The sequence below is a fragment of the Megalobrama amblycephala genome, linkage group LG6 (assembly GCF_018812025.1).
Source record: "Megalobrama amblycephala isolate DHTTF-2021 linkage group LG6, ASM1881202v1, whole genome shotgun sequence".
NCBI lineage: Eukaryota > Metazoa > Chordata > Actinopteri > Cypriniformes > Xenocyprididae > Megalobrama > Megalobrama amblycephala.
Window position 1 is genome coordinate 40,533,812 of NC_063049.1, and position 15,674 is coordinate 40,549,485.

The window sequence follows — 15,674 nt, forward strand, 5'->3', positions numbered from 1 at the left end:
TTCTTACGGGGTAATTAGGTGGTAATCACCAAACAAAGGGTTGTTTATGAGCTCTGCCGCTGACAAGAGCCCATTCCCTTGAGATAACCTGTTGAAAAATTCTGTCATCCGATATACCTCGTCTTCTTTCTGAATGTTGCTTTTCAATGGGACTCTTTTTTTTTTTTTTATCCTATTTGGCCATGTCCGATATGTCTTGCATAGTTTTATAACTGAGAGCGGATGAAGAAAGTTTGGATTAATTTCTAGTCCTGCTGCGAGGTTATTTGATATATTTTGATCATTATTATTATTTAATATATATTTTAATCACATATTGCCATCCAAATACGAAGCACAAAATGCTTACATGCCAGTCAGAAGTTAGGACACACAAATGTTGGAATTATGTTTCTCATGATGCTGAAAGGATTATGCTTGAATGATTGGAATTTGTGGTTTGTATACAAAAAGTGCATTTATATGAATTTCATTACAAAACTAAAATGAAATTTATTTTTAATCAATTTTTTTAATGATGAATATGACTGGATAGTGAAGAAAAAGCATCAACAGGGGTGTTTTTTAAGATTTTGGTCACTTCATAATTCTCATATTTTCATTTGCTTTATTTCATAGTTTTGATGACTTTATAATTCTTCTAAAATCTGCAAAATAGTTAACAAAAGAATTACAAAATATTAAAAAAAAAAGATGAAAAGATAAATATATATATTTTTTAATATTTTAAAAAATATTTTAGACATTTAAATATTTAAAATGTTATTTTAAAGGCTTAAATTATTATGTTTTATGTAACTGACAGAAAGGCAATGAAATCATTACTCACAAAACATTTGAATGGCAAATAATCACCAGACAAACTTTTAATAATCATAACAACCCTAATAATTAATTTTGTTTTGTACACAAATTCATTACAAAACTAAAATGTAATTTATTTTTTAAATATTTTTAATGAATGAATTGGACTCAATAGTGAAGGAAAAGCATCATATAGTATGGTCACTACATAATTTTCATACTTTCATTTGTGAAATGTGTACCAAAATAGTTCAAAAGAGTGTTTGTCTGTAAAATAAATAAATAAATAAATAAAGTAAAATATTTATGCTAGCATGGGGTCAGTCAAGATTTTTATTTATTTATTTATTTATTTATTTATTTTTAAAAGAAATTAACAATTTTATTGAGCAAAGACATTACATTAAACAAAAAGTGACAAAGACATTTGTAAAGTTAAAAAAAATCTATTTCAAATAAATTTTGTTCTATTTCCACTTGAGCAGCAAATCAGCATAGTAGAATGATTATTGAAGGGATCATGTGACACTGAAGACTGGAGTAATGATGAAAAAATACAATAAGAAAGAAAAATATTATTAAATTATTATTAAATTGTAATATTTCAATATTTTTATTCTGTTCTGTTCTCCGTTCCTCTCTCTATTTGACAGGATCTCGGGAGGCCTTGCTCTTAGTGGCCAGTCGGAATCAGATTATATCAGACAATATCCTCGCACAGCCAAACGTCATTCGGTCTCTTGTGCGAGATGGCCGTAACATCGTAGCGGTGGATTTCGACTCGGTTACAGATCGTATTTACTGGTCTGACACCACCCAGGACAGAATATGGAGCGCTCACAAAAATGGGAGTGACCGCACAGTGGTGAGTGACGCAAACGTTGCTCCGGCACCCTTACAGTCATCATAAACCATCATCCCCCTTAAAATGTCATTTCTCTTCCCTGCCAGATCTTTGATAGTGGAGTGACCGTCACCGAGAGTCTCGCCGTAGACTGGGTTGGCAGAAACCTCTATTGGACAGACTACATTTTGGAGACAATAGAGGTGTCTAAACTAGACGGGTCCCACAGAACGGTGCTGATTAGTGAAAACGTGACCAACCCAAGAGGTTTGGTGGTGGACCCTAGAAATAAGTAAGACCATCACAAATATTGAAGTACACTGAGAGCAAAAATGGTGTAGAAATAAATTTCACTCAGGAAATTTCAGTTACTTACGAAGTAACACATTGAATTAAATTTTGAAAGATCATTTTTACAGTATATCTAAAAATTAATTTGAATGACCATTGGTTGAAAAAGAAATCTCACTGTGCCCTTTTCTATATATATTTCAGCACGCACCTGATGTTTTGGACGGACTGGGGCAGAAATCCTCGTATCGAGAGAGCCAGCATGGATGGGAAGTTAAGGACAACGATTATCAGCAACAAACTTTATTGGCCCAATGGCTTAACAATCGACTACCCCAACAATCTGCTTTACTTTGCCGACGCTTACCTAGACTTCATTGACTACTGTGATTACGATGGCAAGAACCGAAAACAAGTGTTGGCCAGTGATTTGGTGAGACCTTTTGTTTTTATGTATTCATTTATGTTTATGAACAGAAAAGGCGTGATTCTATAGCTTTGCATGAACAATACTGTACACTTCCTCAGTATTTTTGTCTTGTATTCCAGTATAAATATCTAAACATTCTAGAATCAAGATGCAATTACTTAAGATGCAAAATGGCAAGATAAAAAAGTCATTAGTTCTGAAAAATGTATCAATATGAAGTGAGTTTTTGCTGAAAACAAGAAAAATATCTTAAAATGAGTTAGGAAATTAAAAATGCAGTAATTCAAAGGACCTCACTTCTTATGGTATGTCATTTTGCATCTGTAGTAAATGTATATTGATTTCAGAATGTTTAGATATTTATACTGAAAAACAAAACAAAAATATCAAGCAAGAAAATCATTCTTTGCACAAAATGCATAGGATGCATTTAGATTTTATGGAAAAAATTTAACTGGGAGAATTTGAAATCAAGCAAAAACAAATGCAACTGCCTCTCTGAATGTCTAATTGGTCGACATTAGAGTGCATTGAAAACTTCTCAACTTTTGGTCACATGATAGAGCATCACTTTTGCAAACACTTGCATTTTCCCTTTTTGTCCTTGCTATGCACATTTAAATGTACTCACAGCATTTGCTGATGCAAAATAAACTCTAGTTCCTGTGTTTATGCACTTGCATGAAGTATGTATCTTGACCACTTATGAATGCTTGTTTTTTTTTTACATATTTACCTTGTGAATAAATAAAACACCTCTTGTTTCTCAATGAAAAGGTACTTCAACATCCCCACGCAATTACCATTTTTGAGGATTTTGTCTATTGGACCGACAGATACGTCAACCGCGTGATCCGGGCCAACAAGTGGCACGGACAGAACCAGACGGTGATGCTGTATAATCTGCCCCAGCCCATGGGCCTGGTGGCACTTCACCCTGCCAGACAGCCTGCAGGTACAACGCTTCACAACAGCTGGACACAAAACAGATTAACTGTGTGTTACCTAGAGTTAATGTTAAGATTAAATACAGCAAGCCTAACAGGCTATAGCGAAAAGCATTTCTGGAAGTCACTCTGATAAGAAAAAAAGGTTTGAAAGGGGTTTTTCGTCACACGAGCTAAAATGGAAAGTCATTTCTTTTGTGAAGAATAAGTGTGCTTAACTGTATTGAATGTGGACTTAAAAGTATATTTGGTTATACTTTATTTAAAAGTGTCCTTGTTACAGTGTAATTATGCAATTAAGTACCGAGCAATATTAATTAACAACATGTACAGTACTTATAATTAGTTGCATGTAATTATGCATAATTTACTGCTATAACTATAGCAAATACATGTAACGTGTAACAAAGACACTATAAAATAAAGTGTTGCCGTATTTTTTTTTTTAACTTCTCTTGCAGATAATATAATATTATTATAAAATGCCACTAAAGCGTACACTTCCATTACTGTTTCTTAACACAGTATTAAAAAAGTGCACTTTGCTGTAAAGTTAAATTAAAAGTTGTGCTTTAAAGCACATTTTAAATCATTATGTTTTAATAATCTTTTGTTGTGCTGTAAAGAAGCACACTTATTTTATGTGTTGACTAACATAATAAAAAATGTAAAGTGTATGATTTAACTGTAGTATGTTAAAGTTAATATATTTTAAATGTATTATATTGCAAATACATTTAAATTCAAAAAAATAAAATCAGGAGCGTGTTAAGAAAACAAATATGGTCAGTATTGATTTCATCTTAACCTCAAAGTTTCGATGTGTTCTTCCTGCAGGTTATAACCCCTGTGACCCCCGTTCGAGCCCCTGCACTCATATCTGCCTCCTGTCAGCGATTGGTCCCAGGTTCTACTCCTGTGCCTGTCCATCCGGCTGGACTCTCGCCGCCGACCAGTTCACATGCGCTAGAGGTACGAGATACATTGGCCGATATGGGTTTTTCAGTGGCCGATGCAGATATCTTGAGAGCAGAGTTACTCGTGGCCAGGGCTTGACATTAAAAAGTTACTGACATTAACTTTTTTGCTCACCAGCCACTGTGGCTAGTGGTTTTCCAAAGTTACTAGCCACTCAGCATTTTCACTGACCAAAATTTTGACATCCATACCATGGGGAAAAGCTGTCATATAGATATTTTTAATATTATCTCATATTTTGATAGCAGATATTAGGCTGCTGTCACTTTAAGACATGACGCACAGATCCATTATACTGTTAAAATGCGTTTTCTTTCTCAACTGTTTACGTTCACTTAAAACATAACTGTGTTCTATGTGAATACTCGCCAAGACCATTTTGACCTTATTTTGTGTGTATTTGACTGTTTAAGCACAATAAGCAGCGAAAAAAAAAAAAAAAATTGGTGAAAAATTGGCAATGAAAAAGTGTGGACACAGTTATTTTTGCATATGCATTGCATTTGTAGAAGTTTTCCTTTCAGATGCAAAATTTATGGACGGAGAGTATTTTAAAAATCACGCAATGTGATTTACTGAGGTTTGCGGTAGTCATTTGCCCTGTTTGGTAAATGTGGCCCTTAAACTATTGTTGGTCACAGAGCTTATTTTCTGCAAAAATCCAAAAGCCAATGGAAAAATACCATTGGTTTTTTCAGAGGGAACCAGGGTGATGGTAACTTGTGAGTTGGCCTACAAAAATATATTGGAAATGACCTCTGATCTTTTAAAGTAGTGAAGCTGTACCATCTAAGAGGATGAATATGCCATGGACAAAGATAAATTAGTGCAAAGAGTTAAACAGTTTATTCCTGCTTGTGGCTGTTTTTAATGAGTAATGCATGTGTCCATGTCTTTAATGCTGGCCTCTGTCCATTTAATATGCTTCGCAGTGAATGAATGAAGCAGTCTTCTGTTAAAATTGGATATAGATTTCATGGGAATGAAAACTTGTCAACAGAAACCCATTTTCGATTTACTAAGTAAGCTTCTTTGCGAAGGCAAACATTTACTATTATAAAAGGCCTTAGCTCAGCTGACAGTAACGGATGAAAGCGCGCAAGAGGCCTTTAGTCTTAAGAAGCCCTTAACATTCTCTTTAGGGCAGACTCTCAACCTCGCTCAGGTTTCAGCCTTTGTTAGCGCTGTCAAGTGCATTCTTCCATGAGACTTTAACAATTAATCCAGACAAACGGTGATTGAATGGTCTGTTTTTCACAATCAGCTGTGCTGGCATGGCGTAGTTTACTCTGGAGGCCTTTTTCACCAGTACCTCATATCTGCCAGACTAAATGCAATGAGATGATACCTAACTCTGGGAATCTGTGCTATCCCTTGTGAAAAAAGTGTGCTTAAGTGTATTGAATGTGCACTTGCAGTGTACTTAAAAGTATATGAAGTATATTTATAGTATATTTAAGTACATCTGGAAGTATATTTTGTATATTTGCAGATGATATATTACTGAAAAGGCCACTTAAGTGTATTTAAAAAGAGTACACTTTCATGACTATGTTTCTTCTCACACTTAAGTACATTTTTTTTTTTTTTTTTTATTTTACCTTTGAGTACATTTTAAATCCTTGTTTTAATATTTTTGTCAAGTTTGACAGCGCGCCAGACACATTGAGTTCTCTTTCACACGTGAATGGACAAAAACGCACAAAATTATGTCAAAATACCTGTTTTGTTGAGTATCCTCATAAGTCTTAAATGAGTTAAATAAATTCTTAAGTGAACACAGAGGTGTGACAAAATAGGATGCAGTTCCGCATCATGTGCGGCAGGTCTTAAAGTGACAGCAGCCTAATAAACCTGCTACAGTCTATCAATGTTAATCAAAGAACAAAAGAAAAAGAAAATCACTCACTGCTCTTAACTAAATAACTTTTGTAGCTTTAATAAATATTATTAACAAGTAATCTATATTTTAATCTAAATTATGCAGCGAAGACTGTAAAGTGTTTGATAACTTTATTCAAGTCCTTCCTGTTAGATCAATTATTTTAAATATACTGTCTTTATGTTGTTTCTACATTAATTTGGAGATTAAATGTGAATAAATATATAAAAATATATTTAAAACTTTAATGTTAGGTGCGATTAACCGCGATTAATTACAGAAAAATGTGTGATTAGTTAAGTTTTTTAATCGATTGACAGCACTAGTTTAAAGTTAATAACATTTTAAATGTACTAAATTGCAAATTTATCATTACAATTGTGTAATTACAAATTTTTTTTTTAAAAATACATGAAAAACACATTTTAATAGCTTACCATAAATGCTTGTCAGTAAATTTTAACCATATTTCAAAGACATTAAAATACATTAAAATATGTTTTTCATCCTACTTAAGTGGATCAAAAAAGCACTCTTAACTTAATTTTAACTAACTGCATTTAAAGGTACAGTAAGCGATTTCTGAGAAACGCTGTTGATATTTGAAATCACCAAAACACGCCACTACCCAAAAGAATTACAACCCTATCTTGATAGCTCCGCCCCCAAAATCACAAACAAGCTATGCTAACACAGGCACCTCCCCCATCATGAATGTATACACCCTTACTGCTGACTGGCTATAAGTGTGTTTTGGTGCTCAGTCTGATCCACGTACAACAGCATTTCTCAGAAATCACTTTTAATATTAAAAAAACAAAACAAAAACAATTTTCATTTAATTGCACATAACATGTCAGGAAAAAATTACATTCAGTTTGCACTTAAGTATATTCTTTTAAAGTGTATTATTTACGTAATAATACTTTTTTAAAAAGTATGCTAAATTGTACTTTTTCACAAGGGATGGTAGGCATCTGTGAACTTGCTTACAGGAACAGTTCACTCAAAAAGTAAAATGTCATCATTTCATGTGACGTAATTGGTTGAAAATAAAATGTGTGTCACTGCGATTTTTTATGAATAGCGTTTGAATTATGTATAATGTATGGCTGATGATTTGCAGTTGAGGATCCATTCCTGGTGGTGGTGAGAGACAGCATCATTTACGGCATCCCGCTCAACCCGAATGACAAGAGCAATGACGCCATGGTGCCGGTCGCTGGGCTGCTGAATGGATATGATGTTGACTTTGATGATGCTGAGCAGATGATATATTGGGTGGAACATCCGGTAAAGCATATAAACATTTCCTACCTTATCTCAGATGATTAAATGAAGTTGTATCCTTAATTTTAACTAGTTTACAGGTATTTTGTATTCTGAAATTAGGTTTTTGTCTTATTTATTTGCACAGGGGGAGATTCATCGGGTAAAGTCAGATGGCACCAACAGAACTGAGTTTGCACCAGCTGCCATCTTGGGTTCTCCGGTCGGACTGGCTCTGGACTGGATGTCTCAGAATCTGTACTACTCCAACCCTTCATCACAGTCTATTGAGGTTGGCAAGCCTCATTTCACTGCATCATAGTTTGTTCTGGTCAGGGCTGCGGGTTATTTCTACCTACTGAAGATAGCCAGTTTTATCAATGTTAAAAACTAGTCTTGTAACCAGTAGATCTATGTGATACAAGCGGTGTTGTTACCGTTAACTAAAACTGTTATTGTGACAAACCCAATCTGATATGTTTCAGGTTCTGAGGCTAAAAGGAGAAATTCAGTACAGAAAAACTCTAATCACTAACAACGGCTCACCTACTGGCGCAGGAGCTCCCGTTGGCATTGCGGTGGACCCGGCACGTGGGTAAGCCCAGATAAGCAGAACTTTGGCATTAACCCTGATCCCCAAATTCAACAAGCTTGAGCTGATTTAATGTCATCTGCCAGGACTGAACTGATTGAGCACAATAAACAACAGTCAACATACGCACAGTCATGATAAGTCCTGAGAATATAGACTTTTAGAAACAAAAAGATTCAGTATTTGCTTCTGTTTAGTGATGTTTCATATCTGTTTTAGAAAGATGTACTGGACAGATCAGGGAACAGAGAGCGGTATCCCGGCCAAGGTGGCATCGGCAGATATGGACGGCTCCAACCCGACCATCCTCTTCACCCATAATCTAGAACATGTGGAGTTCATAACGATAGACATCAGAGAGAACAAGCTCTACTGGGCCGTTACAGGAACTGGCGTGGTATGCCGTTTCCACACGTTTGGTTCATGCAATCAGAAATATTAATGTACCTGCATGCTTTCGATTTTAGTTGGATGGATTTTTTGGCATATTATAGTATATATCAAATACACTATATACACACACATAAAGGTTGATGCAAATATATATATATATATATATATATATATATATATATATATGGATTTGCATCAACTTTTATAAAACCCATGTTAGTCAATATTTTGCATATATATACAGTACAGTCCAAAAGTTTGGAACCACTAAGATTTTTAATGTTTTTAAAAGAAATTTCGTCTGCTCACCAAGGCTACATTTATTTAATTAAAAATACAGTAAAAACAGTAATATTGTGAAATATTATTACAAATTAAAATAACTGTTTTCTATTTGAATATATTTCACAAAGTAATTTATTCCTGTGATGGCAAAGCTGAATTTTCAGCATCATTACTCCAGTCTTCAGTGTCACATGATCCTTCAGAAATCATTCTAATATGCTGATCTGCTGCTCAAGAAACATTTAATGTGTACAATTGTACAAAATATTTGTGTACAATATTTTTTTTCAGGATTATTTGATGAATAGAAAGTTCAAAAGAACAGTGTTTATCTGAAATCTAATCTTTTGTAACATTATAAATGTCTTTACTGCCACTTTTGATTGATTTAATGCATCCTTGCTGAATAAAAGTATTCATTTCTTTAATTTCTTTTCAAAAAAAGAAAAATTCTTACTGACCCCAAACTTTTGAACGGTAGTGTATAATGCTACAGAAGCTTTGTATTTCAGATAAATGCTGTTCTTTTGAACTTTCTATTCATCAAGGAATCCTGAAAAAAAAAGTACACAACTGTTTTCAACACTGAAAATAATCATAAATGTTTCTTGAGCAGCAGATCAGCATATTAGAATGATTTCTGAAGGATCATGTGACACTGAAGACTGGAGTAACGATGCTGAAAATTCAGCTTTGCATCACAGGAATAAATTACTTTGTCAAATATATTTAAATAGTACAGAGTTATTTTAAATGGTAATAATATTTCACAATATTACTGTTTTTACTGTATTTTTAATTAAATAAATGTAGCCTTGGTGAGCAGACGAAACTTCTTTTATATATTTATAATAATATATAATGTATATAACTGTTGGTTCAATGTTTCAGATCGAGCGCGGTGACCCTGATGGATCAAACCGTATCACTATGGTGAATGGATTATCCCATCCATGGGGTGTGGCCGTATACGACTCCTACCTTTATTTCACAGATCGGGACTTTGAGGTGATTGAGCGTGTCGACAAAGCCACAGGACTCAACCGGGTCGTAATGCGGGATAACGTGGCTGGTCTTAGAGTACTCAAAGTACACTATAGAGACTGTGAGTATAAAAAAAAAAAATAGTATGCAAAAAATATGTAAACTAGTGAGCTGTCTTGCTGTCTACTACCTACGTTGGCTGCTGCCTTCTAAACCAGTATACTTACTGAATTTGGATGAAAAACAATTTGTAACTCTCTAAATAGACAGTGACTCCTCACATCATACAAATAGCTCCTCCTACACAAAACGCACCAAAGATGCACAATTAATTCCAATAGTGTTTGATGTTTGCAGGTTCCTAAGCTAATAACATGACCTTTAATATACATAAAACTACACATCACACACAAATACTGGGTAATACTAGTTACATTAAGGCAAGACACTACAGGCAAAACCGTTGTTTTTTCATGCACTGGTCAAGAGGAAGGAAAAATCCAAAATGTACATTGCCACGAGATCTCTCATTTCTCTACGAGGTGAAAAGCTCTCACGAAATTCCCATGACGGAGTATGAGGTTGAAATTAGGATAGAATATGCCATCGCTACGTTTATATTACGTCTCCACTGTCGTTTTGCTTTTTATAGAAATAAAAACCATTTAAGTAAGTTGGATAACGGTCACTTCAATCCCATCCAGCTCACCCAACACAAGCTGGAATCAGAGGTTAATGATCATGTGACAAGATGACTGACAAGACCATGGCGGAGGATTTGTTGCACAACAGAGCCTAATTAGCAAAATTAGCAAAAAACAACTCTTGTAGAATGCGCGCTCAGCACCGCTCCCTATTCACAGAGTACACACGATCACAAAAACAAAAGTAAAACGTGAGCATGCATTCAAACACGATTTCAGTACCCTGTATTTTGAAAGCGGCTCCCTGATGCATGCAAATATCTCCCAATATGAAAGCTATCTTAGGCTGGGCTGTGTAGTTGTAACTTTGAATATTGAGAGAGTACTTTGATTATGGTTGCACTTATTGTTTGCACTTAACAAGACTAAGAGAAAATCATCTCGTGAGCTACCTGTCTCGTCACACCCCTAACATTTATGTTTATTTTATTACATGTTATTTATTTCCATCTGTAGATTTCAATTACAGTACATATTTTCAAAGGCTGTTTTCTCAAAATGAGTAGTAGCACATACTGTACATACAGCAAAGTTACCTGAATTATACAAACTTCCTAAAATATGGTCAAAATGTATTTGATAAAAAGAGATATCCCAAGTTCTCTCTGTGAAAACCTTTAACTCTAATATGTAATCAAAATGAAACAAGAATTTTTGAGAGATTTATGCAAATTAGTGCATATTTAATTAGACAATGCATAATGTGCATAATTAAGCATAACATTTCAGAAAACTTCCAGACAATTGTCCTAATGTATTGGGTCAGTTAGTTAAATTTTTACCCTGTTCACCTGTGCTGTCTTGCCTTAAAGCTTATAAATTACATTAAATCTCAAAGTGCCACCTATGTAGGCATCTCATAGTGTCACTTTTGAGTATTCATCTTTGATTCATTCCACAGTTGACTTATGGTGGTCTTTTCTGGAAGTCATAGTAACCTTGATGCCCGTGTAGCAATTACCAGAGAGGGATGAATGACTTTCAATGGGATATCAGTTTACCAATTAGTTCCCCTCTGCCTCAGGAGGACACTCAGCTTTATGCGGAGAAGAATCAGTGTCCCTTTGTTCGGTGGTCAGTGCACATGTTCATTCTCTGGGGCTGTGAACACTGTCTATTGTACAACTCCTTCCAGTAAGAGGTGGACGTGATAGCAAAGCAGCAATATATCAGTATCACCACATACTGAGATGCAGCAGAAATGTGTATACATTACCAGAATAGATAGATATGAGTCGGTATCGTGTACTCTTATGGTTACCTCTTTGCAGTTTTCTTGTAAAAGTATTAAATATCTCCCTCTCATTCTCTTTATCTGATCTAAGTTGTTTGTTTGTCTTTCTGTCTGTCTTCCTATAGCCTCGGCCGGCTCGTCTAATGGTTGCAGTAATAACGTAGGGACATGTGAGCAGCTATGTTTACCACGTCCCAGTGGCCTGTTCAGCTGCGCCTGTGCGACTGGGTTCAAACTCAACGCTGATAACAGAACCTGTTCTCCTTACCAATCATACGTGGTGATATCTATGCTCACTGCCATCAAGGGCTTCAGTCTGGAGGGAGCGGATCACTCAGAGTCCATGGTGCCTGTGGCAGGCAGAGGTGGGGATCATTAAGTCTGGGCGGTACAGATAAAAAAAAAAAAAACTGTTATTTAAAATATAATAATATATTTAATTGATATCAAATAATAATTATTTATTATATAATTACAATATTTTTAGTAATTTTTTTTTTAATATTAAATATTTTATATTATCTTTTTTACTTTTATATAAAAGTGATTTTATATTTATATAAAAAAAGTATTTTCATATTATTTTTATATATATATTATATATATTTATATATATATATATATATATATATATATATATATATATATATATATATATATATAGATAGATAGATAGATAGATAGATAGAATCGGTCAAAAGTTTGGAAATTTTTAATGTTTTTGAAAGAAGTCTCTTATGCTCATCAGCTTATTATTCTGCATTTATTTGATCAAAAATACAGGGAAAAAACAGTATTATTGTGAAATATTATTACAATTTTAAATAATGTTGTTTTTTTTTAATATACTTTAAAATATAATTTATTTCTGTGATGCAAAGCTGAATTTTTAGCATAATAATCCAGTCTTCGGTGTCATATTATCCTTCAGAAAACATAAAAAATAGTAACAAGTCCAAACTTTTGACAGGTGTATATATAAATGTATTATTAATATTCATAGTATTAATTAATATTAATATTTATGTATTGAAAGCAAGTAGATTGAAAATATTCAAAAAGAATAATTCATGAAATAAAAATACAATAAAAAATCTAGTTTTAAAAATTATAAATGCATGTGGTCTACATTGTTTTTCCCTAAACACAAGGAATAATATATAAAGTTTTTAATTTATATGAACAAATATAACATAACATTTTTATTTACTAAACGATTTTAATATATACAAAATGCCACATTTAGAGCTTTTTGAGTGATGACCCAACTGATTTGTTGAATCGATTCATTGAAGTTTGAACGGACTCACAGTCTAATGTAATTTTTGTTGCTGAAGTTTAAGTTAGAGACAGTATTAAAGCTTTACGGCCAAATAAAAAGCACAATTATTCACATTGTTGCTTTATTGTATATTGTAAATTTTACAAATATATTGTGAAAAATGTGTGTAATAAGAAATGCATTGTACAACAACTACTACAAAAAAATGTTAATGCACTATAACTTTTTGTGCATGTGTGTCTGTGTGTCCTGTAGGTCGCAATGCTCTTCACGTAGACGTACACATGCCTTCCGGTTTCATTTACTGGTGTGACTTCAGCAGCACCGTGGCATCACAGAACGGAATCCGCAGGATCAAACCGGACGGCTCTGGATTCCGCAGCATTGTCACTTCTGGAATCGGACGTAACGGAATACGGGGCATTGCTGTTGACTGGGCCGCAGGTGAGGGGTTGTGTGCTTGTTGTATGTTCAGATTTGGTGACCACTTCTCTGGTCATACAGTTGGTCAGACCAAATTTGGCCACATCCCAAAACCAGTGAAGTTCTCAAAGGAATGTGAACACTAATGCCAAGTATCTCAGATACACTGAATTCATGGAGTGTTATGTGAAGTCACTGCTTTCATGTGGTTTATACTGCTCTGGAATGTTCTAGAGCAGCTTTAGAGGTCAGAATGGTGACAGCCTTACTGTAGGGACATGTTAATTAAATCACGTTAGTATAAGCACAGACAGGTGGCATTGGAGAAGATTAAAGGTTAACATGACAGACAAGAGGCTCAGTTAGTTTAGACCCCAATGAACCATAGCTTGTTAAACATAAACTTTTGACCCCAATATGTGAATAAACAAGTTTGGCACACTACCAATCAAAAGTTTGGGGTCAGTAAGATTATTAATTGTTTTTGAAAGATGTCTCTTATGCTCAAAAAGACTGCATTTATTTGATTGAGAATACAGTAAAAATTGTAATATTGTGAAATATTATTTTCATTTAAAATAACATGTAAAATGTAATTTATTCCTTTGATCAAAGCTGAATTTTCAGAATCATTACTCCAGTCTTCAGTGTCACATGATCCTTCAGAAATCATTCTAATATGGAGTTTTAAGGATTTTTGATGAATATTAAGTTCAAAAGAACAGCATTTATTGCACCACTTAATCTCTCAAAGCAACCGTGCTCATTGAGTGTCCAAGCATTTTGTGTGAATTTCATGCACATTGAGTTTCACAGAAGCTTTTTGTGTGACTAATCTATTTGTTTTTCCACAGGAAACCTCTATTTCACCAATGCCTTCTTGACCGAGACGTACATTGAAGTCATTCGACTCAATACCACGTTCCGTCGTGTTCTTCTCAAAACCCAAGTAGACATGCCACGTCATATTGTCGTGGACCCCATGAACAGATACCTCTTCTGGGCTGACTATGGACAGACCCCCAAAATTGAGCGGGCTTTTCTAGACGGTTCCAACCGGACAGTGCTGGTTTCTTCAGGCATCATCACCCCCAGGGGTTTGGCTTTGGATCACCATGACGGATACATCTATTGGGTGGACGATTCCCTGGACATGATCGCACGAGTCCGGCCCGAGGGGGGCGAGACAGAGGTCGTACGTTATGGAAGTCGCTATCCGACTCCATATGGCATCACAGTGTTTCAGGGGAATGTAATCTGGGTGGACAGAAACCTGAAGAAAGTCTTCCAAGCCAGCAAACAGCCAGGTGCGACTGACCAGCCGGTCGTGATCAGAGACAACCTCAACATGCTGCGGGACGTCACCATCTTTGACCGGAGAATGCAGCCAAGTTCAGCCCACGAGCTCAATAACAACCCATGCTTGGAGTCTAACGGCGGCTGTGCTCACTTCTGCTTTGCCATCGCGGGAACTCAGACGAGGAAGTGTTCGTGTGCCTTTGGGAATCTGGCTGCGGATGAAAGCAGTTGTGTGGTATCCCGGGATGACTACCTTATTTACACCACAGAAAGCACTGTACGATCTCTGCGGCTGGATCCAGAGGACCACTCGCTGCCGTTTCCCGTGGTTAACGTGCCCCGGACTTCGGTAGCCCTTGATTTTGACCGGTTGGATGGTAGGATCTATTTCACCCAGAGCTCAGGAGCGGGCCAGAGCAAGATTAGCTTCATTACTTTGGCTTCACCTACCTCTCCTGCTACAGAGGTGGCCTCAGGTGAGCTGCTTATTTAAACCCCTAATGCACTCTGACACAGCAGGTTTAGCTAGAAAAGAAATAGAGTTAAGTACGACAATCTTTGAATGTTGGCTTGACAAAGTATCTTGCATGACAGTGGTTTTACAGTGGTTAGTTTGCAGTCTGGAGGTTATTTAGGTCTTTTGTACCATATAAGGCAACTTGTTCTTTTATTGTGAAATATAAAAAAGAAAGTTATTTGTTTGACAGGCAGCAAATGCACATGTTAGTTATTGTCATTTTGTACTTTAATTGAAGCAGATCAAATGTTCAGTTCTGGAGTTAAATGATCTACTGTCTGAAAGTCATTGTAGATTTTGTGCACAAACTTTGTACAAAAAAGTGCAAAGGCAGTTTGAGAAGCCTGACCTCAAGAGTATTGATTAATTTTTTTATTTTTTTTTAAATATTTAAAAATATTTGAAAAGATGCATTGCATGAGTATCTGCAGCCAGCGCTCAATACTGCCTGAGTTCTGCACACAGATAGATGCAGTAGAAACACCAACTATAATAAAAACTGTTGATAATTAAACT

General features: G+C 35.2%; 1 protein-coding gene across 1 annotated transcript in view; it reads left to right on the forward strand.

Annotated features, from left to right (window-relative positions):
- The window catches only part of lrp2a (low density lipoprotein receptor-related protein 2a), a 117,128-nt gene that overhangs the window by 50,041 nt on the left and 51,413 nt on the right, over positions 1-15,674 (forward strand). The window contains 13 exon segments of the mRNA XM_048194618.1: positions 1,458-1,669; positions 1,756-1,940; positions 2,144-2,372; positions 3,147-3,324; positions 4,154-4,288; positions 7,303-7,469; positions 7,594-7,737; positions 7,931-8,040; positions 8,257-8,434; positions 9,607-9,820; positions 11,763-12,002; positions 13,175-13,363; positions 14,197-15,117. Coding sequence (XP_048050575.1) covers positions 1,458-1,669; positions 1,756-1,940; positions 2,144-2,372; positions 3,147-3,324; positions 4,154-4,288; positions 7,303-7,469; positions 7,594-7,737; positions 7,931-8,040; positions 8,257-8,434; positions 9,607-9,820; positions 11,763-12,002; positions 13,175-13,363; positions 14,197-15,117 — 3,102 coding nt within the window.